Source organism: Staurois parvus, unplaced genomic scaffold (assembly GCF_062004578.1).
Source record: "Staurois parvus isolate SC_StPar_1 unplaced genomic scaffold, SC_StPar_1.0 ptg000297l, whole genome shotgun sequence".
In the NCBI taxonomy this organism is placed as follows: Eukaryota; Metazoa; Chordata; class Amphibia; order Anura; family Ranidae; genus Staurois; species Staurois parvus.
In genome coordinates this window covers 5,839,382-5,863,361 of record NW_028318093.1, presented here as the reverse complement: position 1 = coordinate 5,863,361, position 23,980 = coordinate 5,839,382, and the positions used below count along the sequence as shown (strand labels likewise).

At 40.9% G+C, this 23,980-nt stretch overlaps 1 protein-coding gene across 1 annotated transcript in view; it reads left to right on the top strand.

Moving 5' to 3' along the window:
* The window catches only part of LMTK2 (lemur tail kinase 2), a 142,343-nt gene that overhangs the window by 70,408 nt on the left and 47,955 nt on the right, over positions 1-23,980 (top strand). Inside the window, exons 5-6 of the mRNA XM_089682745.1 lie at positions 3,987-4,105; positions 6,446-6,533. Coding sequence (XP_089538871.1) covers positions 3,987-4,105; positions 6,446-6,533 — 207 coding nt within the window. The remainder of the gene's footprint in view (positions 1-3,986; positions 4,106-6,445; positions 6,534-23,980) is intronic.

Genomic DNA, 23,980 nt, shown 5'->3' with positions numbered 1-23,980 from the left:
AGGGACATATAAACAGTATGCACTAATAGCCAAGGCTATAGGCTTCTACAGCTATTGGTTTAACTTTTCTTTCCCATCAGTTTGTTTTCTGGGAATCATAAATAGAGTAATACAAGTAAATACAAGAAATGCTTCTTTACTGTATAAAGCTCCCTTCAATTCTCATGTGAATGAAAGCCTTAGGTATTTGGTCACCTTGTATCTGACAAAAGGGAGGCTTCAGCTACTATAAACGCTGATCAATTCTTCAATATTTTTCATTTCAAATCATCAGTGTTTTTGATGGTCTACCTGGAGGAGCTCTTTTTCCAGGATAAGTTTTTTCCCCCCACATCTTGTGCTCTATATATCTATTCAAATACTGTTATAGGAGTACAGGTCTGCTTTAAAGTGAAAAAAAGTTGAGGTTTTTTTTAGGTTATAGGTAACATTTGAAGATGTTGTTGTTTCTGCATCAGCAGCACCCTGAAAAATCTACCTTTCCTCTTGAACTCCTCTAAAAAAAAAAAAAAAAAAGAAAAAGAAAAAAGAAAATCAATATCTCTCTATCTATATCTATCTATATATATATATATATATATATATATATATATCAGTTCACTTCCTGGTATTTGAGTGTGCCTAGGCAAGCTTGTGCCTCTATCCTTTAAAGCAATATATCTGCAGTGTGAGATAGTGCTGCCTGTGATTGCTAGTCTCATTAGATTTGGTGATTTCATTGCTGTGCTGGTCCTTGCTCTCCTTGCTGGTGGCACTGATATTAGACAGCAAAGTCCTCCTTTACCAAGATGGCTGTACTGATACAGATACAGTGTAGGAGAAGGCATGGTAAGTCAGTAATGAGGTAATGACCATCTGCAGCAAGATCACAGGCAATAAGGTTTATACTTGCAGCTGCTTTTAGTGCTGTGCTTGAATGTTAGGCTGTTCTGTTGGGAGTCAGACAATTTCTGATAGTGTCAGGGCTTGCCTGCTCCTTTCTTCCCCCCATATAGAACTATTGGCCCATCATTTAGATGGGCTGCCTCACTGGCCATTAGGAATGTATGGATGGTGAGAAGAGCAGGGGCAATTAAAGCATCTTTAGGTATGTGTAAGCCATTCCAGATGCTTACACTTTACTATAGTTACATAGTTGGTCTGGCTGAAAAAAACACAAAGGTCCATCCAGTTCAACCGTTTAAAAAAAAAAAAAAAAAAAAGCTGTAAACCTATACCCACAGTTGATCCAGAGGAAGGCAAAAAAACCCAGCAAAGCATGATCCAATTTGCTCCTGCAAGGAAAAAAAATTCCTTCCTGATCCCCCGAGAGGCAATCGGATATTCCCTGGATCAACTTTACCTATAAATGTTAGTATCCAGTTATATTCTGTGTATCTAAGAAATAATCCAGGCCTTTTTTTAAAGCAATGCCGGAACCAATTCTTGAGGTAGTCTATTCCACATTTTCACATCTCTCACTGTAAAGAAACATTTCCGTGTTTTGGAGATTAAATTTCTTCTCCTTCAGATGTAAAGAGTGCCCCCTTGTCCTCTGTGATGACCTCAGGGTGAATAACTCTACACCAAGTTCACTATTTGAACCAATAATGTATTTATACATGTTGATCATATCCACCCTAATCTCTTCTCAAGAGAGAATACATTCAGTTCCTCTAATCTTTCCTCATAGCTGAGCTCCTCCATGCCTCTTATCAGTTTTGTTGTCCTTCTCTGTACTTTCTCCAGTTCCTCAATGTTCTTATTGGTGAATTGGTGCCCAAAATTTACCTGGCAGCAGTTTTTACAGCGTGCGTAACATAAGTTGTGGCTGTTCATCCTTCTGTTTTTCCCTGTTCCTACAACACGATATAGCTTCATGGCAGCTATGAAACATCAGGGAAAAAGTATTCGTGGTGCAGTAGATTCAATTTTGTCACTTTTGTAGAAAACATGTTGGTGTGCATCAGTCTCCAAGGTCAGAATTAACTGGAAACCCTGGGCTTCCAAATCTCCCAAGTCTACAGACAAGTCCTCACCTCCATTAAGAGACGCCCTTGTTTCCAAAGTGTGGGGGATATGTCTAGTGGCCTTTGCTGATGCCTGGTAAGAGACATGATTCCCAGGGCTACAAGCTAGAGTTCTGCTCTCTGGCTTCTCCCTGCTTCATTTTGTCCCACCTACCTGTGTCTCTGCATGTATTAGCAGATACCTCTCCATGCTGCTCTAGCAGATCTTCTGAGCCATGGAGTTACTATTTACCAAGAGCAGAAGGGTTTCAAGATTTTTGCTCTAGCCTTCTGACTGTTCAAAATCCAGAATGTGGCATTGTGGATCTAAAGGCTTTAATGCCTTCTTACATGTGACATCCGTATTTTGGGTGTTCCAAGTGCACTCCCCATCCATGAAACAGTCCCACTCCTTGATAGCACCCCCCCCCCCCCCCCCCACCCAGCAGCTGTCCATTTTGTAACTGTGTGCGGAGCTCCGTACGTTTTTCTGGGTCTTTCATTCACAGAGATCTGCAAATGAACTTACCTTCCCGTCTGCCACAGGTCCATCTGTCGTGGTGGCAAATGGGACTTTTAGATATCTGTGAATGAATGACCCAGCAAACCATGTGGAGCTCCGTGTGTAACAGAAGTGCAATGATAATCACACTCATAGTCTGTTGACACTTCCTCTAGCGCAGGAACTGAAAAGCCAGTACCTCAGTATGAACATAGAGCCAGAGGAAGAGTCTGCAGGAGCCTATGCATTCCATAAGGTATCCACTGATTATGGTTGAAATGCTTTGCAAGCTTGTTTGCACAAAAATAATAAATGCACACTTTTTTTTTCTGCAAATAAATGTGCATTTATTATTTTTTTGCAACAGGCTACCTTAGCTTTGGGTTGTCTTTATTTGGGTTAAAAAAAAAATAAATTTCACATGCAGTACACCAGTTCTCCCATAGCCTCCCTCCCAGTGGCTTTTTCCTTTGTTAGTGTCCAGTTCCTCGGGTAGCCGTATAAATTCAGTTGTCTGCATTGAAATACTTCCCCTCTTTTCCTGTTCTTGTGACAGTGGTCAGCAGAAAAATTAGTTTGAATTTTTCCTTATTGGGGACAAAATAACCCGAAAGGCGATATAATGCCTCACCGCTCTACCCCCTCCCCCCCCCAAAATTAGTTTTATTTATTACAGGTACTTGTATAGTGCCATCAATTTACGCAGCGCTTTACATATATATGGTACATTCACATCCGTCCCTAACCCTCAAGGGGCGTACAATCTAAAGCCCCTAACCTACATTCATACATATACTAGGGCCAATGTAGACAGGATCCAGTTAAGCTACCAGCATATCTTTGGAGTGTGGGAGGAAACTGGAGTACCTGGAGGAAACCCGCACAGGGAGAACATGCAAACTCCAGGCAGGTGGTGCCATGGTTGGGATTTGAACCAATGACCCTAGTACTGCCAGGGGGAAGTGCTAACCATTTTAGTCGCTGTGCTACCCACACAGTGGGCAAAATAGGGGAGGGGGGTGGCTTTGGGACCCTCTAAAAGCTCTGCCTTCGTGCTGTGTTTTCAGCATTTAAGAAAACCTCCTAAAATGCTTCTTGCTTGGCTTTCATGCTGACCCTTTTGCTTTAATATTTTTAGTCACTGGCCTGGAGCAAGTATAGAGCCAAGGCATTCTGACCTTTTTCTGACATTACAGATCTCGTTTTGGGTCAGGGACTTTGTTCTCTTGGTCTTAGTACTTTCAGACTGTCAAATTGTATTCTCTAAAGGAGTTCATCAGTTTCAGCTTTCATATTTCTTTCATGACTGGTTTACTTTGACAGCTGAGTGATTCACATTAGTGCCTCATGCTGACGCTTATCCCAGTTTGTTGAGTGAAATGGAGACTGCCTACTGTTTTTTTTTATCATTTCCTTCCTTGTTATGAGAAGCACAGTAATACCTGTTTGTGTGCTAAAAAGCCATACATTAAGTTTTACAATTGTGTTTTATTCAGGTTCTTCTGGGAGAGATCTACAGAGAGAACAGTGTTGCAAGAGTGATTGTAAAGGAATTGCGAGCGAGTGCAAGTTCCAAGGAGCAGGAGCAGTTTATAAAAAATGGAGAGCCATATAGGTAAGTTTGAACATTCTTGTAAGCAGTGAGATGTAATTGAAAGAATTCTATTTCATGTGTAAATAGAAGCTGGATTTCTGCTGCTATTTCTGAAGGAGGTTTGCCCATGCTGGAAGTGTAATTTAACACCTTTACGCCGGCCGCACACAAATGTGCGGCCTCCCGGCGTCTGGGCCTGGAAGCCAAGCGGCCACACATTTGCGTACAGGTAAGAAAAAACATATGTGCTGAGAGCGCGCGCCCTGCGCGCTCCCAGCACACATGTCCGGTACTCACGGAAAGGTCCTGGTCTGCTCTTTCGATTGGGACCTTTCCCGATCATGTGACCGCCGTGATGACGCGTCACGATGGTCTCATGATCCCTAAACTCCGCCCGTCCCGCCTCCCAGCTTCTGAAACTCTTAAAGGGCTGCGAGGCACCGGCGGGAAGGGATTAAAGATGCAATGAACACCAGTCACAGCTTCAGGGTTTTCTTACAATATTTGTTAGTTTCTTTAAGTTGTGTGTGTGTGTGTAAACCCCAACAATAAACTTCTCGTATATAGCCTCTTTTGGTCTGTTAAATATACAATTGAAAGCATTTTTATATATCTGATGTGGTAAGTGCAACAGAAACCGGCATTCCTGTCCTATTTCTGTTGTTCTGATACAGTAGGGTAAATGAGCATAATTTTCCCCTGGATAGGAAGTACTGGCAGAATCACTAGGTGGAAAAAAAAATACAGCTACCACATCTAAGGACTTAAAGCGGAGTTTCACTCAAAAGGGGAAGTTCCGCTTTAAGCCTTTCTCCCCCGCTCCCCGTTAAGGATTAGCACCCTTTGGGAGCAGGGGGGGGTGGTTGGGGGGACAGGTACCCGCTTCCACCTAGGCAAGCGGAAGTTGTCCTCCCCTCCCTCCCCGTAGTCTCCTGGGACACGTGACATGTCCCAGAAGACTACCTGGCCATTCACAAAGCGCAGCGCTTCTCACGCATGCGCAGTGAACACCCAGCTGTGAAAGCCGCAAGTGGTCACAGCCAGGTGCCCTCACTGAAGATGCCACCGCCAGAGAGAGAAGATGGCCATTGAAACCAGCGGTGGTGAGAACAGCGCTGGACCAAGGGACAGGTAAGTGTCTGTATTTAAGAGTCAGCAACTACAGTTTTTGTAGCTGCTGACGTTTGTTTTTTTTCTCCGCTGCAACTCTTCTTTAAGCAATGATATTTTACACTTTCTTTTTCTTTTTTGGTTTAGATACGCTTTAATATGTGTTGAACTGTTGAAATTGCTATTTAGTTTTCAAACACTTCGGGTCTAGAGCAATTTTTTTCATTTTTTGCACATGCAAAAATCTATGTTTTGGACTATAAAATTACTTGACACCCCCAGACCATTATTTTCTGAAAGCAGAGGCCTTGTAGAATAAAAAGAGCGTTTTTGCTATTTGCATGATATTTGTACAACTTTTTTTTTTTTTTAGAACACTGCACCTTACAATATAGAAAAGTGTGAAAGTTCTGGAAAATCCCTGTAATATGTAAAGGGATCCAGAGCCTGAAGTAGCGACAATACAATAGAGGCAATATAATTTGGAGGGTTCTGGGAACTGGCTATAACAGCGAGCAAGTGCCCAGTATCTTCCCCGTCAGCAAAATGGTGACAGCGAGTAAAAAATTGTTTGCCCTTCACCTTTTCATATAACCTTTGCTTGTACAACAACTAAGCGTCCTTCCCAGCGAAGGACGTGGGAGGAAGTGGTAGATAAGTATTGTTCCTCAGTTCTCCGGACCTCATCAGACAAAAAGCTTTCCCATTCCCTACTAGATTCCTTAAATACACTAATCTCCTTTATGAGCAAGCCCCTCAAATAATGCTTTGTCTGCATTTCATACTCGCTTCGATGCAACGTCAAAGGCCATGCAACATCCAAAGAAACTGTTTATTAGGTATACTTGAGGGTTTATTTACAATGACAGCTGATATCACTGTCTGTTTTTCCATTATAGTCCCCAGAGTTGCTCTTGCTTCAGGCCATATTAGTTCTGTGTGTTGCAGCAGGGAAAACCTTGTGAATGGAGGGCTGACTGAATCTCCTCCCCCCCCCCTTTTTTTTTTGGTGCAATTTAAAAGAAAAAAAAAAAAAAATCACATATGTAAAGCATACTGTTGCTTGTTCATTGAAAAAAAAAATTCAAAAAGGTGAAATTGCATCAGAAAATGTTAATATAGCATGTGCTGTTTACTATATTTGTGTCTTCTGATCTATCAGCATGCCTACATCATTTTAAATGGAAACTATTCATGCCTGTCAGACTGGTACTTTTTTAATATATTTTGTTTTTCCCTTCTGTCCTTAAGCTACCTGCATCATCCTAACATTGTGCAGTGTGTTGGTCAATGTGTGGAGACTATGCCCTATCTTCTGGTATATGAATTATGTGAATTGGTAAGCTATTTACTTTATCTACACATTTATTATAGGTATTCCTGTAAAAGTAGTGCAAAAGTTAACCTTTTTTTGACGACTGACCTCATTCCTTGTGGGTTTTTTTTTTTGTTTTTGTTTTTTTTTTAATAATCACTGGTCTATCATCCAACATGACATTACAAACCACTAGTAATACAAGCTGTTACAACCCAAGATTGCTTCAGTTGTTAGCAACTAGTGTGGGGATATTTTCTTGGCACACTTTTGGCCCTTTAGTACCAATTAAGCATCGTTTAAATGCCACAGCCTACCTGAGTATTGTTGCTGACCATGTTTATCCCTTTATGACTACAGTGTACCCATCTTCTGATGGCTACATCCAGCAGGGTAATGCACCATGTCACAAAGCTCAAATCATTTCAAACTTGTTTCTTGAACATGATAATAAGATCACTGTATTCCAATAGCCTCCACAGTCACCAGATCTCAATCCAATAGAGCACCTTTGGGATGTGGTGGAACAAGAGATTCGCATATTGGATGTGCAGCTAACAAATCTGCAGCGACTGTGTGATGCTATCATGTAAATATGGACCAAAATCTGAGGAATGTTTCCAACACCTTGTTATGCCATGAAGATTTTAGGCAGTTCTGAATGCAAAAATGGGTCCAACCTGATACTAGCAAGGTGTACCTAATAAAGTGGTGTGTGTGTGTTACACCAGCCATAAAATTATAGGCATGGACTCCACTAGACCTCTTTAGGTTTGCTGTCCGCATATCCTTCAAGCCCTGTAAGTTGCGAGGTGGGAACTTTTTTTTTTCAAATCCACAGATACCTTATTGGATTGAGAATTTTGAGGCCAAGTCAACGCCTTAGACTTGTGTTCCTCAAACTATTCTTGAATTTCTCAAACCTGGCCACCTTGTTGTATTGCTCTGTGTTCCAGTTCTGATGCTCACATGGCCATTGTAGGCGCTTTTGGCTGTGGACAAAGGTCAGCATGGGTTCCCCGACCGGTCTTCAGCTATGCAGCCCCACAATCAACCAACTGTGATGCACTCTGTCTTCTGACAGCTTTCTGTTGAAGCCAGCATGAACCTTTTCAGCAAATTGAGCTACAGTAGCTCCTCCATTGTATCAGACTACATAGGTCAGCCTTTGCTCACCACATGCATCAATGAGCCTTGACTGCCCATGACTTTGTTGCCGGTTCGGCAGTTTTCCTTCCTTGGACAACTTTTGGTAGGCTTAAAGACCTTGCACAAAAAGGATGATCATTTTAAAGAGATACGAACATCAGGCAAAATTATATGTAGAGGTAGTAATTATGATTTTTTTTTTTTTCTACTACTGTGACCAGAGCAATCCAATGTTACCATAGTGGCATTGTACTACTCTGAGCAAGTGATCAGGATTAATTTTTTTCCCTTTACACATTGATTGTGTTTACCAAAAATTTTGTTGATATAAGCAAGCATTTTTATTGAATGAAACACACTGTGATTGACCTTTTACCACATCGCTGGAGGGTGCGTTTTGGGAGGACGTCATATGACGCCCTCCCAGAAATGGACTACTGCACTGTAGCCGTCATTCGGCTGTAGCGCAGTTGGCAAGTGGTTAAAGTGAGAGCACTTCTATTAAAATAGACTTTTAAATTCCCAAAAATCGAAACTGAGGAGCTCTTTAAAGCAACATCAAAGGTGTCTTTTTATTTTATCAAAGAAAAGAAGAAAAAAAAAAGGAATGTTATACTTGACTGTTCTGTGCAGTGATATTGCACAGAACGGTCCCTTACCTCCTCTTCTGTAGTCTCCTGTCAGTGCTGTTCGCTCTCTTCTTCCAGTTGCCTCTGTAACAAGCCATGTGCTGTGGGGGGGGAACACCCATGCAGGCGCTCTCCTGAGCCGGGTTGTGTGCGTCTATAAGACACACCCAGAGCCGCTAAGCCACAACTCCGCTCCCTCATCATGCAAGTTTGACAGACAGCAGCAGGAGCCTATGGCTCCCTCTGATCTCAGAGAGCGGTGCTGCAGCCAGGACAGCACTGAATTGGTGAGTGAAGCCAGGTACGTGTGTACGGTTGGGGGGGGGGGGGGGTGGTGATGATGAAAATGTAGTGTGTTTTTTACCTTTTTAATGCAGAGCATTCATTAGTGTAAAAACTATCTTGCACTTAGAACCACTTTAAACCCTTTATGCATGTCAAGCTTTGGCACTTTAAATGGGCGGAGATACCTGGAGCCAGTGGGCAAGGATCCCGATCTTGCTGCAGCGTGATTGGCTGCCTCCCAACTCCTGATAGTGATAGATTGGGGGTGCCCCAGAACAAGACAGCAATGCATTTACATGATTGGGCGTTAAGTAGTAATGCTAGATTTTGAGTGTGTGATGTGACTTATTTCTGTTAACACTGATTGCATTTATATAATTAGTTTGTCAAAATGCAAGTAGTCTCCATCACTATTATCAGTGCTATTTGCTTTGCACACTTTCTCATTTCATTGGCAAGTGATGACACATTTAGGAATAAATGCTGTCATAAGTGTTTTTGTCTAATCCTATGTTTTAATGGTATTAAATAACTATGCATTTCTAAAGTTGAAAACTCTACTAGGACACCTTACTTACTCTACACAGGAACATTCTGACAGGTTAGTTCTTAAAAATTACCAACAGGTGAGTAAAGGATTAGGCAGGTTTACACATTCCCCAGGTAGTAGAAAACCCGCTCAACCCTCTCTGTTATGACCAGCAGAGGTTGTACCATGAATACCACTGAGGATCCTCTTTCTTACTGTCCCTAAAAGTAGCTCCCAGTCCATGCTTTGAACTCTGACTCCAACTGACCTCTGAATCCAAACCTATTAAAACACTTAGGGGTATTTTTTTTATTACAGGAGGAGAAATGTTGGTAAAATTGACCCAACTATTAAGAATCTCATGTTGCAAGATCAAGAAAAAATTAGTTTTTTTTTTTTTTAACTATAAAGCCATTAATCTTGCATTCAACAATCACTGAACAAATGTGCTTGTTGATGTGCTTTGAAGCTGAATTTGAACTTGGACACCATTTTAACCCTTTACATTTTCTCAATGAATGCAAAGCATTCTCTGGCCAATTGTAACATTGGTGCCCCGGATCTCTACCATGTCCAATTAAATAATGCTTTGCATTCATTGAGAAAATGTAAAGTGTTCCATTACCACATTGGTCCAAAGACTAAATCAAGGTACCTATGCAGAAATGGCCTTAGCTGAAGTCTGGCTTTAAATGACAGGGATTTATTCCCCACCATTAAATGTTTAAAGTCTGCTTCACAACTTTAGAAATATGCCTCTAAAATTAAGTATAGTATTGAAATAATGATGGGTTGATATTTGATTTCATTTTGGGTCACTTGCATGTGAGATTGCAGGATTTTTTTCCTCATCACAAGTTCTGCCTACAAATATTGGTTGCCTTTTGTGCCAGTCTTGGCACCCAATTTGTTACCAACAGTTGTGGTTGCGTCAAAAAAATCTAAAATTTTTTAGTAGTGGCAGTATGCTAGCTAGATGACATGCCCGCTGTACAGTCCACCAATCACATGCGGCAGCTGGCTACATCCGTTTATGTTCCACAAAGACTCTGTAAAAATACAGAGATGAGAGTAGCTACCAGACAAGTGTTTAAAGGTAGCCAGGTTATGTCAAATTTAAGGCAATGTCCATAAAATCTCAAACTATGATCGTTGGCTATCATACGGTACATATTTTCTGAATATTTGGGTTTTGTGAATCCCTAGCTCGTATTAGACACATTTGTGTAGTTCACTTGTGTTTGATAATTAAATAGATTTGATGATAAACCTGTATCAAACTCTTGTCTAGACGGCGCCTTGTTTACCTGTATAAACCATGAGTATGATAAATATCACTTGTACACGAAGAATTGTGGTTCCATAAATTTACTGCCAGGGATGTATGTCAGTTCAAGTGATTGGTGAAGTCTTTCTTTAGGGTGTCACTTGGATTATAAATCCTGATTTACTTGGCAGTAATGTTGCTGTTTATTCACACCTTAATTGGAAAATGTTTTTACAAGGTGTTGCTGTAAGTTGCAATGCAGATGGTTTTAAAGATACATACAGCTTTCTGTCCCAGTAGTTTCCTGTCATATCTAAATCGTATCTGCTTTCTTAGAGACCACTGACAACATGCACATGCTCAGTAGCAGTTTGGTAAATATTTAATAGACCTGTGTTTTTTACAAGATAAATGGATACTGAAATTATATGTAGTTGCTGTTTTTAAAGCTGTGCATACACGAGAAGAAAACCATTTAGTAACTTCTGATAATGCACAAATGAAATGTTGAATAAACTCAGATGGTATCAGAAAAAAATTTGCATTCCCATGGTGTTCCAGCTCCAGTGACATTTTTGGATGGTTTTGTTTTATTATGGCTGCATTTTTACAATGTCTACATTTTCACAAAGTGCACAGCGGGGGCTGGGCACTATTACTATTATACAGTATTTATATAGGGCCAATAGTTTGCTCAGCGCTGTACATTATAATGGGAGACAGTACAGTAACAGTTCAATACACGAGGGGTTCGAGGGCCCTGCTCCTTGGAGCTTACAATCTAGGAGGGAAGGGAGAGTGGTACAGGAGGAAATATCTGTGGGGGATGGAGTGGAAGAGCGGAGGAGATCAGCAATTCGGTGAGGGCTGGGTAGGCTTCTCTGAAGAGATGGGTTTTCAGGGTGCGCCTAAAAGTGAGGAGGGTAGGTGACAGTCTGATGGATTGGGGTAATGAGTTCCAGAAGATGGGGGAAGCCCTGGAGAAGTCCTGGAGACAGGCATGGGAGGAGGAGACCAGAGAACTGGAGAGTAGGTTGTCTTGTGAGGAGCGGAGCGTGTGTTTTGGGTGGTAAATGGATATCAGGTCGGTGATGTAGTTTGGGGCAGTGTTGTGGATGGCTTTGTACGTCAATGTTAATATTTTGGATTTTATGCGTTGGGCAATCGGAAGCCAGTGGAGGGATTGCAGAGGGGGCGGCGGATACGGAGCGGTTGGTGAGGTGGATGAGTCTGGCCACAAAATTCAGGGTAGACTGAAGCGGGGATAGCCTATGTTGGAGGCCGGTGAGGAGGGAGTTGCAGTAGTCAAGTCGTGATATGATAAGGGAGTGCATGAGTTGCTTTGTGGTTTCTACAGCTCATGGTGGTGGTGGCTGTGTCTGTGTCCAAGGCTGTGTCCCTGTATGGATGGAAACGTTTTGATGTATGTAGGGGAAGCTCTGTCGAGCCTCTTCGTCTGTCAGCCTGTTGGTGATTTTTAAAAGGCTGCTGACCGCAGCTTCACAGAACACCTGTTGCTCCCGGGTACATAAACATGGAGTTGTGTATGCTGTATGGACCTCTGTGTCCGTGTGAATGAGCACTTAGACAGTTCTTTATGTATCAGGTGTCCTCATTGGAAGATTTACCCTCACACATTTTATGTTGACAACTGTGAAATTATTTAGCACTTCCCTTCACTTGCTGTATATATGTGACAGTGGTTACTAAAACTGTGGATCCACCCCACAGGGACACAGGTTCCAAGACTTGTCCACTCTGTTTAAAATAGTGGGGGGGATGGTATATACAGGGGTGTGGAAATTTTTTGAAAAAAGGGACTAAATCCGTGTCCCAATCTACTTGTCCCTCATGATAATCTACTTGTCCAGATAAAAAAAATACATTTTAACCGAAACCGTATTTAAATCGGAGGTGCTGCTTGGAATGTCTGGGGCTTTTAAAAACAAAAGGGGCTCTATGGCGACTTAAACATAATAATTTTACCATTGTGCTGTTTATCTCCTCCTCCCGTCCCTGCCTGTCTCCAGCACCGCACCCGGGGACTAGCAGGGAAGAGAGACCTTTCAGTGTAGTGAGCACCAAAATTGTCAACAGAGTAACAAGTGCAAATATGAATGCATGAACAAAACTTCCATAAATAAAGTGACAAAAATGAATGTGAATAACTAATAACCATATGAGATCTAAAACAGATCAATAATGACATATAATGAAGTGCTTCAAATATTGTCTTATATTAGTATTATACTTTTAGTGACATCAAGTCAAATGCTCTTCTGGTAAGTGCAAGCACACTTCATTTCCTTTGCCACTAGAAGTCATCTGCACCGAATCTTTGTCACTAAAAGTGCTGGAATTCCATATTGATCCATAGTTCTCATCCATTCACAATTTCACTGGACAATATTTGAAGCACCTCATTATATGTCCTTATTGATCTGTTTTATATCTCATATGGTTATTCGTTATGCACGTTCATTTTTGTCACTTTATTTACTGAAGTTTTGCTCATTCATATTTGCACATGTCACTCTGACAATTTTGGCGTTCACTAATTTAGCGCAATTCAATATTTGCGCGTTATGCACATAGTCACTATATTTCTAGCGCTGCATATATTTTTTCTATGATTTATTTGAGGATTAAGGGTTTTATCCTTCTATGCTAGCAGCTGTTTTGTTTTGTGCGCTCACTCATATTACTTGTTTTTAAGTGTAGTGAGCACCGATCGGCTGCTCTGTCAGTAAAGTGGAGTGTCGTGCTTATGCTTTAGCCCTTTCGCTGCCAGAGCTGTTTTTGCGTTTTTTGCACACATTTAAAAAAACATTTTAGGCTTGAAGATTACACAAAACCCCCAAAACATAAATTTTCTGAAAGCAGACACCCTAGAGAATAAAATTATTATACAGTATATAGCGCCAACAGTTTGCTCAGCGCTGTACATTATGGGAGACAGTACACGAGACAGTACAGTAACAATACAATACATGAGGGGTTTGAGGGCCCTGCTCCTTGGAGTTTACAATCTAGGAGGGAAGGGAGAGTGGTACAGGAGGAAATAGCTGTGGTGGATGGAGTGGTGGGAAGAGTGGAGGAGATCAGCAATTAGGTGAGGGCAGGGTAGGCTTCTCTGAAGAGATGGGTTTTCAGGGTGCGCCTAAAAGTGAGGAGGGTAGGTGACAGTCTGATGGATTGGGGTAGTGGGTTCCAGAGGATGGGGGAAGCCCTGGAGAAGTCCTGGAGACGGGCATGGGAGGAGGAGACCAGAGAACTGGAGAGTAGGAGGTCTTGTGAGGAGTGGAGAGTGTGTTTTGGGTGGTAGATGGTTATCAGGTCGGTGATATAGTTTGGGGCAGTGTTGTGGATGGCTTTGTATGTCAATGTTAATATTTTGAATTTTATTCGTTGGGCAATCAGAAGCCAGTGGAGGGATTGGCAGAGGGGGGTGGCGGATACGGAGCGTTTAATAAGGTGGAGGAGTCTGGCCGCAGAATTCAGGATAGACTGAAGCGGGGATAGCCTGTGTTTGGGGTAGGCTGACGAGGAGGGAGTTACAGCAGTCAAGTCGGGAGATAAGGGAGTGAATGAGTTGCTTTGTAGTTTCTGGAGTTAGGAACGTGCATATTTTGGAGATGGAGTCTGCATGAATTTTTTTTATGTCGCATGATATTACTGCAAAATTTCTGTAAAAAATACAAGTAAGTTAATGTTAGGGCACAACAAAATCAATAAATTAAAATTTTTTTGTAAAATATAAAAGATGAGATCGCACCAAGTAAATAGATATCCAACATGTCAAACCTTAAATTTGCATGTTCTCTTGAAATGGCTACGAACTTCAGTACCCTATATTTTCTTGAGGCGACACTTACAGCTCCTTATAGGTCCTCAGTATAGCGTTATGGAGGTCTCCTGCTAGAATTATTGCTCTTATTGTAGCGTGCGCGGCAATATGTAACATGTATCGCAATCAACATTATTATGCGTAGGCGCCACATCGTGTGCTTTTACATTTGTACGTGCATATATGTGGTGGTGGTGGGTCTCAATTTTTTTTTTTGGGGGGGGGGATGCTATGTGCTTGGGTGTAACTTATATATTTTTTTTTTTTAAATTGTAAAAAATGTTTTTTTTTTGTTTTTGCTTTTTCTTTTTAAATTTAAAAAAAACAAACATTTTTTCCAGTGTCCCCCTATGTGATGATTTTTGGTGACAGGTTCTCTTTATTGAGATATCCAATGTCTTAAAGACCCTGGATGTCTCCCCTATGCTCCACTGAATGTAATGCAGTGCACATCAACTGCAGTACATTCTTTTCCGGCCTCCATGGCTGGGAATCTGTCAACGGGGACCCGGAAGTGACGTCATAACGTCACTTCCGGGTCAGGACACGATGGAGAGGGGAGTGGACATCTCCACTCTCCCCTCTAGCCGACGGCGGTGAACCGGTCCGAGGCCTGCAGATGGGTAAGCGGATCCCAGGAGACCTCAAGCGGGGAGGAGGTTCACACGGGAGGGTGCTGGCACTGTGTGGAAGCAATCAGTGGCAGTTCTGCCACCTGAAAGCTTCCGCCTGACAGGTGAGCCCTGCTGCTTGCCCACAGCAGGGCTAAAGGTTAAAAAAAAAACATGTCCTGGTCGTCGCGCGATATAAATTCAACATCCCTGAATAATAAGTCCAGTTCATCTTCCACAGATTATACATTATTGTGATTAGAGTATATTGATATTATGCTGAAACTTCAGAGTAGCATACATATTTCAATTACACCTATATTCCGCAATCTGCCATGCCAAATATTTTATAGCATTAAAAGAGACCCATGGTCTTCTTTTTTTTTTTTTCTTTTTTTTTTTTTTTTTTTTTCTGCAGAAAAAACAATTATACAAATATCTGATTTGCAATTTTCTATGGCACTGAAAATGGTAACATGCTGCCACCCAGTGGAATTTTAAGTTATTTCATATGGCTTTTGCTTTTAAAGCTGAATTAAATTATCCAACAAACAAATACAAAAATGGTATTTTGGATCTATTTTTTTTTGTTTGTGGATTGTTTTGAGGATTTTTTTTTTTTTTTTTTTTAAATCAGCGTTTAGTATTAAAGAAAAAAAAGTCTAAGGACTGGAAAGCTGCAACATTAATACAAAAGTCTTTATTCAAGCATTAGCAGATATAAACTGAGATTTGTAATATAGATAAGCATTTGTGGGCAGAAAATTTTCCAGAGAACGCTTTCGCCTTCTGGTTTTGCCACCTGAACCACAAACATGTAAAATAAATCTCACTGAGACTACCACATAGTGGCCAAAACACCTCTGCAAAGCTGGTGTACTGCTCTCACTGCTGAGTCTACAAGTGATTTTGGCTGAAGTTACACTGTTCTACGCGCATGTAGTGCACATGGTGATGCAAGCATGTAGGTGTTAATGGACCCAGAGAGTTTCCCTTTGTGTTTAACATTAAAGCACAGTACATAGATGAACAGTTAAAACAAATAATTGATTATGAAAGTAGTTGTCAACTTTTTTCAGAATAGATTAGTTGATCAACTGATTAGTTGGCCTGCATACAGAATGTGTTTTTTTACATACATGTCGGCATGCACAGTGCGGCACATATATAGCTTAGTACATCGTTCATACATGTCAGTAAGCAAATGTGAATGTCTGAGGAGCAATGCCTTTTGGGACATATAGTCCCTGGCAGGAGAAGGAAGTGAGTGATTCTAAAAGCAGAATTTTTTTTTTTTACCTTGCTTTTTGGGGCACTCTGTGAACAGCAGGAGCCAGAAGCGCTGTGGGGGACCCCAGAAGAGGAGAATCAGGGCTACTCTGTGAAAAACAATTGCACAGAGCAGGGGAGTATGGCATGTTTGTTGTTTAAAAAAAAAAAATTTAAAAATCCAACATTTACAATCCCTTTAAGTCAGTGGTTCTCAACCTGTGGGTCGCGACCTCTTTGGAGGTCGAACGACCCTTTCACAGGGGTCGCCTAAGACCATCAGAAAACACATTTCCGATGTGTAAAGAGCAGCTACTGTGTAGAAAGCAGCTGCTGTGTTGAAAGCAGCTACTCTGTTAAAAGCAGCTACTGTGTTGAAAGCAGCAGTATTGGAGGTAAAACGACACTCATGAATTATAATTACTGGGTAAATTAATTTTATGGTTGGGGGTCACCACAACATGAGGAACTGTATTAAAGGGTCACGGCATTAGGAAGGTTGAGAACCACTGCTTTAAGTGCTCTGTGAAGGGAAGATCAGCATCTGAACCCAGAAAAGCTGGAAGCTGATAGACTAGAGGTAATATAAGGCATCACAATTAAACTTAAAATAAATTTACAAGTATTGTGTATTATTTTTAAAATTTACATCCATGCAAAAAAGTCTTCGCCTTTAGTACTACTTTAATATTAAAGTTGTATATTCCCCCGTCCACCCTTCATATAGCTTCATGTCTGACGCCCAGTTAAAATACCCTGTATATCCTACCTGAGGGTATCATATATTATATATGATATACGTTTTTATATATACACTATATTGCCAAAAGTATTGGGCCACCTGCCTTTACACACACGTGAACTTTAATGGCATCCCAGCCTTAGTCCATAGAGTTCAATGTTGAGTTGGCCCACCCTTTGCAGCTATAACAGCTTCAACTCTTCTGGGAAGGCCGTCCACAAGGTTTAGGAGTGTCTGAGAATGTTTGACCATTCATCCAGAAGTGCATTTGTGAGGTTAGGCATTCATGTCGGTCGAGAACGTCCACTCTTATTCATCCCAAAGGTGTTCTATCAGGTTGAGGTCAGGACTCTGTGCAGGCCAGTCAAGTTCCTCCACCCCAAACTCGCTCATCCATGTCATTATAGACCTTGCTTTGTGCACTGGTGCGCAGTCATGTTGGAACAGGAAGGGGCCATCCCCAAACTGTTCCCACAAAGTTGGGAGCTTGAAGTCGTCCAGAATGTCTTGGTATGCGGACACCTTAAGAGTTCCCTTCACTGGAACGAAGGGGCCAAGCCCAACCCTGAAAAACATCCCCACACCATAATCCCCCTCCACCATACTTTACACTTGGCACAATGCAGTCAGGTAAGTACCAGTAATCACGTGCTTTACACCACTGCATCTGATGCTTTGCATTGCACTTGATGTAAGGCTTGTATGCAGCTGCTTGGCCATGGAAACCCATTCCATGAAGCTCTCTATACGCTGTTGTTGTGCTAATCTGAAGGCCACACGAGGTTTGGAGGTCTTTAGCTATTGACTTTGCAGACAGTTGGCACCTTCTGCGCACTGTGTGCTTCAGCATGCGCTGACCCCACTCTGTCATTGTACATGGCCTACCACTTTGTGTCTGGGTTGCTGCTGTTCCCAGTTGCTTCCACTTTGTTATAATACCACTAACAGTGGACTGTGGATTATTTAGTAGCAAGGAAATTTCATAGATGGACTTAATGCACAGGTGGCAACCAATCACGGTACCACGCTTGAATTCACTGAGCTCTTGAGAGCGACCCATTCTTTCACAAATGTTTGTAGAAGCAGTCTGCATGCCTAGGTACTTGATTTTATACACCTGTGGCCATGGAGGTGATTGGAACACCTGAATCCAATGATTTTGGTAGAGGTGTCCCAATACTTTTGGTAATACATAGAGTGTGTGTGTATATGTATATAAAAGCATACTGCTGAATGTCTTGTACTCGGATTGATTTTCAGACGAGATTTGTCCAAAAATTCTTTATACATTTGATGAATGGATGAATGTTGTTGGGGAAATTTCAGTTGCTTTTAATGTTCAGTTTTAAAATGAATGTAATTTCTGAACGAAAACAAACATGCACTGTTGGAAAATTTGTTAGATTGAGAAGTTATCTGTTTTGCTCTTTCAAATTTTCCTATTGCTATGGTTGAAAATTAAAGTCAATTTGAACAATTAGAAAATCAAACAAATGTTCTTAAATTAAGTTTTTTTTTCATGTTTGGACAGCATAAGCTACAGCAGGCGCAGGTAGCAAGTATCAAGAGAGTCTGTAATGCATATTATATTACTGCCTGTCTGAAAATCTGTAAATGGTGTTTTTAGGTATTTCATTTTTTTTTTCATAAAAAGTTTGACTCCGGAGTCTGATGATTCAACCTCTAATAGTATATACAGTGCATCTCTTCTGTCATTCTCAGAGTGAATAAGAGATTTTTTTTCCCTAACCATATAACTGGTTTTATTTACCACTGCATGTAGATATTTTTTTTTTTTTTTGAGGTTTTTATCTGATCAATTGAAACAACCGGCCAACTAATCACTTATGAAAATGTTATTTGCAGCCTTACATAGATGTAAATCAACCACATTGGAAGGAATAGACATGCATTTTCATGCAGAAAAATGCAGGATACTTGCATTAAAAAGGACAAGTGTAAATGGACCCCTCCAGGAAGCTTGTGAGAGGTTAGGTCTCATGCACACAAGAAAAAAAAATGCTATTTTTTAGGCCTCTTTTTCCGTGCCCCAAAGCCTGCATTTGAAGAGCTTACTGGCGTAATATATGCATGTACATGCGGAATTTCATTCCAGTGGCTAGAATTAATGACTATCCTAGCTAATAGAATGAGTTTGTGCATATGTCTGTAAATACTATACATGCATACCAACATACAAAAACAAGCACTTTTTCACTGTTTTTGCCAGCTTCTGGCAGGAAGATCCAGTATAGTCAGGAGTATTTTAATATGCTTTTGTGCATGCTTTAAAAAGATGACTGCACTGCTGATAGTTTGATTCCTGGAAAAAAAAAATCCAAAAAAAGATTGGGAATATGTACGCCTGGTCAGGAACTCCAACTAGTCAACTTTTTGATTGGACAGTAGAGGAGTAGTAACACACAGAGGTTACCAGTGTACTCTTTCCTCCTGTGGGAACCTTTGATAGTATTGGACTTGGCGGCACTAACAAAAAGCAAATACTGCTGTATTGGAAGCTATATACATAATTGAAGTGTCACTCCAGGCAAAAATGAAATCTTGCCCTTTTTTATACATCCCCATTTTTATGGGCACAGATTATATAAACATATTGAGGAGAATTAACCTACAGTGGTGCAAGCATAATGCTTGCCCCACTCTTCTAAACTTAGAAAACCGAGCAGATGCCCTTTTGTTAGCGATCAGTACTCTGTCCTACTGTATCACTTGGTGGACAGCTTGTTCTGCCACTCCTGACTCACCTTGGAGCTCCTTTCTCCATTGCAACCAGCACTAAAATCCCCAGTTTTGGAAGCTGGGTAGAGTGGTAGTGAAAAGCAGGGTTGCGGTGAGGATTGATGACAGTGTTTCGGAGAGACCAGTTTACATAGACACTGGCACTTTCCGTTGAACAGGCAAGGTGACAGTCTCTAATAGTATCAGTACAGGTGCTAACTACATACATACAGTTATCAGAATTCAATATTTTTCCTTGTTGGAAAATACAGGCTTTTTGAAGTATGAAAAACCATGATATAGCAATTTTTATTGTTCCGGCTATATATGGAACCAACAGTTTTTTCGCAGTGCTCTGCAAAACAAAAGGGAGACAGTACAATCACAAAGTTCAGCACAAGAGGGTTAGGAACACCCTGCTCAATTGAATACAGATGTCTGCATGCTCTACAGCTCAAAAACAGGCTCCTATCCAGGTTGAAATTACAGCTGAACTCTGGGAACTCGACCAGATCTACCTTTTTGGCAGCTCCCATCCCCTTCTCACACTGCATGGTTTAAATGCTTTAGTCTTTGGGTGCAGTGGTAAGGTGCTCTCAGCTACGGTTTCATACTCGCCGCCTCCAATGCAGGTTCAGTAGCCTTACATTGTACATAATGTTGAGGGAGCACCTAGAGCTTCAGGTAAAAAGAACAGCGCTGGAGCTTGTCATAGCAAGAAATAGGGCAAGTCATACACCTTATTGCTGCACACTTATGGGGAGGGGGGCGTCCCTGCAAGGGTAGATTGTGGCATTCCTGGCGTTTGTGGCATGGCAGGGACACAGATGATCTGTCTGAGGTTTCCAGCATTTTCTGCTGATAAACTCTATAGTAAACCAGGCCAACCTCTGCTTAGTCACCTTGCTGTCATTGTTTTGTTCTAGGAATACCAGTTCCCTTGTTTGAACAATGCAGGTCTGGTGACCTCAGCTGTGTACATTGTAGGTTCTGTACTGTCCCTCTGAAAATGAAAGGGGCAGCATAGCATAAAACCACATAATAAAAGGCTATAGTCCCATGCTAAACCACATATGGAAATATGCAGTGTCTGGTGTTAGTTGCTTGGAGTGGTTCTGAATAAATTGTGCGTGCGGTGGTGCTTTAGGGAATTTTCTGTGATGACCTGATTAATTGCCTGCTACAGCAAACAAACAATATGTCCCCCCGAAAATGGAAAAATACATTCATCTGTTTAATTATTAGAATGACTAATAATTAAAGGAAACAAACAAAAAGTATATGGATAAAATGACACTTGTGGAAATGTCCTGCAAGCATGGAATTCTTGAGTGAATCTCTTATGTATTTGTTTATCCCCGCTTATAGAGTAATATTTTCCAGCCAGATTTTTGGTTGGATTAAAGATGCCTCAGAATATTGAAGGAGTTTTTTTATTTTGCAAGTGCATTTAGCCAATAGTTAAAATACTAAAATTTTTACAGGCTAAGCATTGCATTCGGCAACCTAAACGTTTGTCATGCTGTCAATCATTTTGTGGCCGACAGAGCATCAAAGTAACTGGACTGCTCAGCATGTACTGCATATTTTTCTAAATTTTGTAGTCAAGCTGACTTATTTACCCTGGCACTTTGTATGAAATAAAACATTAAAAAGAAAAAAAATGAAACTAGAATAAATGGTCAAGTATTTGTTGTTTTTGACACATGCATTTTACTTTTCCTTAAGAGATTGCTCACCATTTACAGTTTTATACTAGCTGTTCAGAGCTAACTTTAGGCTAAATAATGCATAAACATACACAGCACTGCATAACAAAACATGGTACTAAATCAGTTGTAGGAAAGTGAGCCCTGAGCAGACAAGCTGACTAGCCGATTGGCCCACAACAAAACACTGGGGGCCACACATGGCTCTCTGCTACCTTTTTGACATGGCTCTCTGCATCTGCTGATTCCTGGTCTGTCTGAAACTCCAGCATTATACATATACTGTATACTGTAAGCCTGAAACCAGTCTAGGGTTGTCTTGATAGTTTTAGAGCATTTAAGGCTAGGTTTGCACAGGCGGCAGGTTTAAACACCTTTTAAAAAGAATTCCATTAAGGATGCTGCTTAGAATCAGTTTACATGCGCTCAGGATTTCATATTGCAGCCTCCTAAATGCTTGATTTCTATTCCCAAGAGGAATTTAACCATGAAATACTGCATTGTGACCACCTTGCAGTACCGTGCCATTGACTACAATAGGATTGTTTGGCAAATGTGATGCCAATGTGCTAGTCTTTACTGTCCCATTCAACAGCAAGAAAAACAGTCTTGCTTAGTTACCATGAAGAAAATTCCTGCTTTTTTTTTTTTTTCCTCAAGTATTATATATGCTTTCTCTGACAGCAGGCTACTTGTCATATGTGAATGTGTCACTGGAAATAATGTAAGAAGAAAAAAGAAGGCAGTAAACAAATGAGTAAGCTACGTAAAAGGTGACATTGTACACCGTCAGTCTAGGAGTAAACCATGACAGCTCAAGGATTATAGCAGAATATTATGGGCCACATATCTTGCTCCTCTGTAGAGGTGAAGTTTTAACCACTTCCCGACCGGCCGTTGTATATAAACGGCCAGACGGTGGCACTGCAGGGTCGGGTGGCCGTCTATAAACGGCCTCCCCGCACCCTGCTTGTGCGCGCTCCCTGGGAGCGTGCAGCACCGCGATCCTGTGCCCGCTGTGTCCTCCGGACACAGTGAAACACCGATCATCGGACGGGACCTCTGTACGAGGTCCCGATCATGTGATCACTGATTGGCCAATCAGTGATCACATGCAAAGTAGTAAGCAAGATGTCACTTCTGACATCATTGCTTACTATGTGTGAAATCTGTGAATGATCACAGAGGTCACATGGTACAAGGCTATTCACAAAAGCCTTGTACCATGTGACAAGCTGTGACCAATCACAGCTCACTCAGTTCTTCTCAATGAGTGCAAGAATGCACACAGAGAGAAAGAGAAATGATTGCTTTTACATCCTATATGGGTGTAAAAGCAATCAGTGTAAAAAAAAAAAAAAAAATCTTCATCACCCCTCACAAGTAGTACAGTGTCATCCTGGTGACACTGTACTGCTAGGGTGACAGTATGTAAAAAAAAAATAAAAATAAAAAATAATATAAAAAATAAAATAAAAATGTTTAAAAATGATAATTTTTGCTTATAAACTAATTTGGTTTTTTTTTTTTTTTTTACTAAAAAGATAACGGAATAAATTTTGGCTAAGATTTATGATGAAATATTATTTATTTGCAAAATTTTATAAAAAAAAACACTTTTTTTCAAAATTTTTGGACATTTCATTTACATAGCAAAAAAAATACAAATCCCAGTGGTGAATAAATACCACCAAAATAAAGCTTTATCTAAAAAAAAATGGTAAAAAATTCATTTGGGTACAGTGTTGCATGACCGCGCAGTTGTCATTCAAAGTGTGATAGCGCTAAAAGCTGAAAATTGCCCTGGTCAGGAAGGGGGTAAAAGTGTCCGGTCTGGAAGTGGTTAAATGTCTTTTTGAATGGTAAGGCTTGCATTGATATTCTGCATGGAAGGCAATAGGAGAAAGTGAGACTGGCTTCATCTCAGGTTTTTTTTTTTCAGATTCCTCTTCAGTTGGCTTCTCAAACACTTGTGCCAGTTTAATCCCATACAATAGGCATTGTAATATGCTTCATGGGTAAGAGGAGCATGAAAAGAAATACTGGTCAACATTTAAAAATTAGCTAGGAAACAGTGCAGCGCTAAAAAGCTAGTCAAGTGCGTGGTACCCTCTACATTGTCGCGTCATCTGGAGGAATGAACCTGTCGGTATATCTACAAAGCATAACCATAAGTGAACTACAAGGTAATGTTTAGGGGGGACTGGTAAAAAAAAGACCAGCAGTAGCCAACTTTTGTCGGTAGTTCCAAAACCGATATTATTTGGTACACGCTGTACACACACGTGTGTGTGTGTGTGTGTGTGTGTGTGGGGGGGGGGGGGGGGGTCTGCTTACAAATCAGACTCCCCTTGACCTTCTCCCCACCAAAAAACTTATTATGAGCGTACAGACTTTTTATAATCTTTACACAGCATGATTAATGTCATTGGCAAGTTAAAAGTTGCACAAGTCGCATCTGTTCTTCTTGAGAGGAGTCCTGAGGGTGTGGGGTTCCTTAGGATGGGTCCCCCTAGAAAGTTCACAAATTGTCACGCAATCCTGAGTTGTAATTACTGTGCTGATTTGGCTTTTTTGAGACAATCATATCAGACTTAAAATGGATGCAATTCATACAAAATAGTGGACAAGTAGGTGATTAAATGACCATTCTATTCATCCCTACACATTTTTTATCAAAAACATAAACCTACAG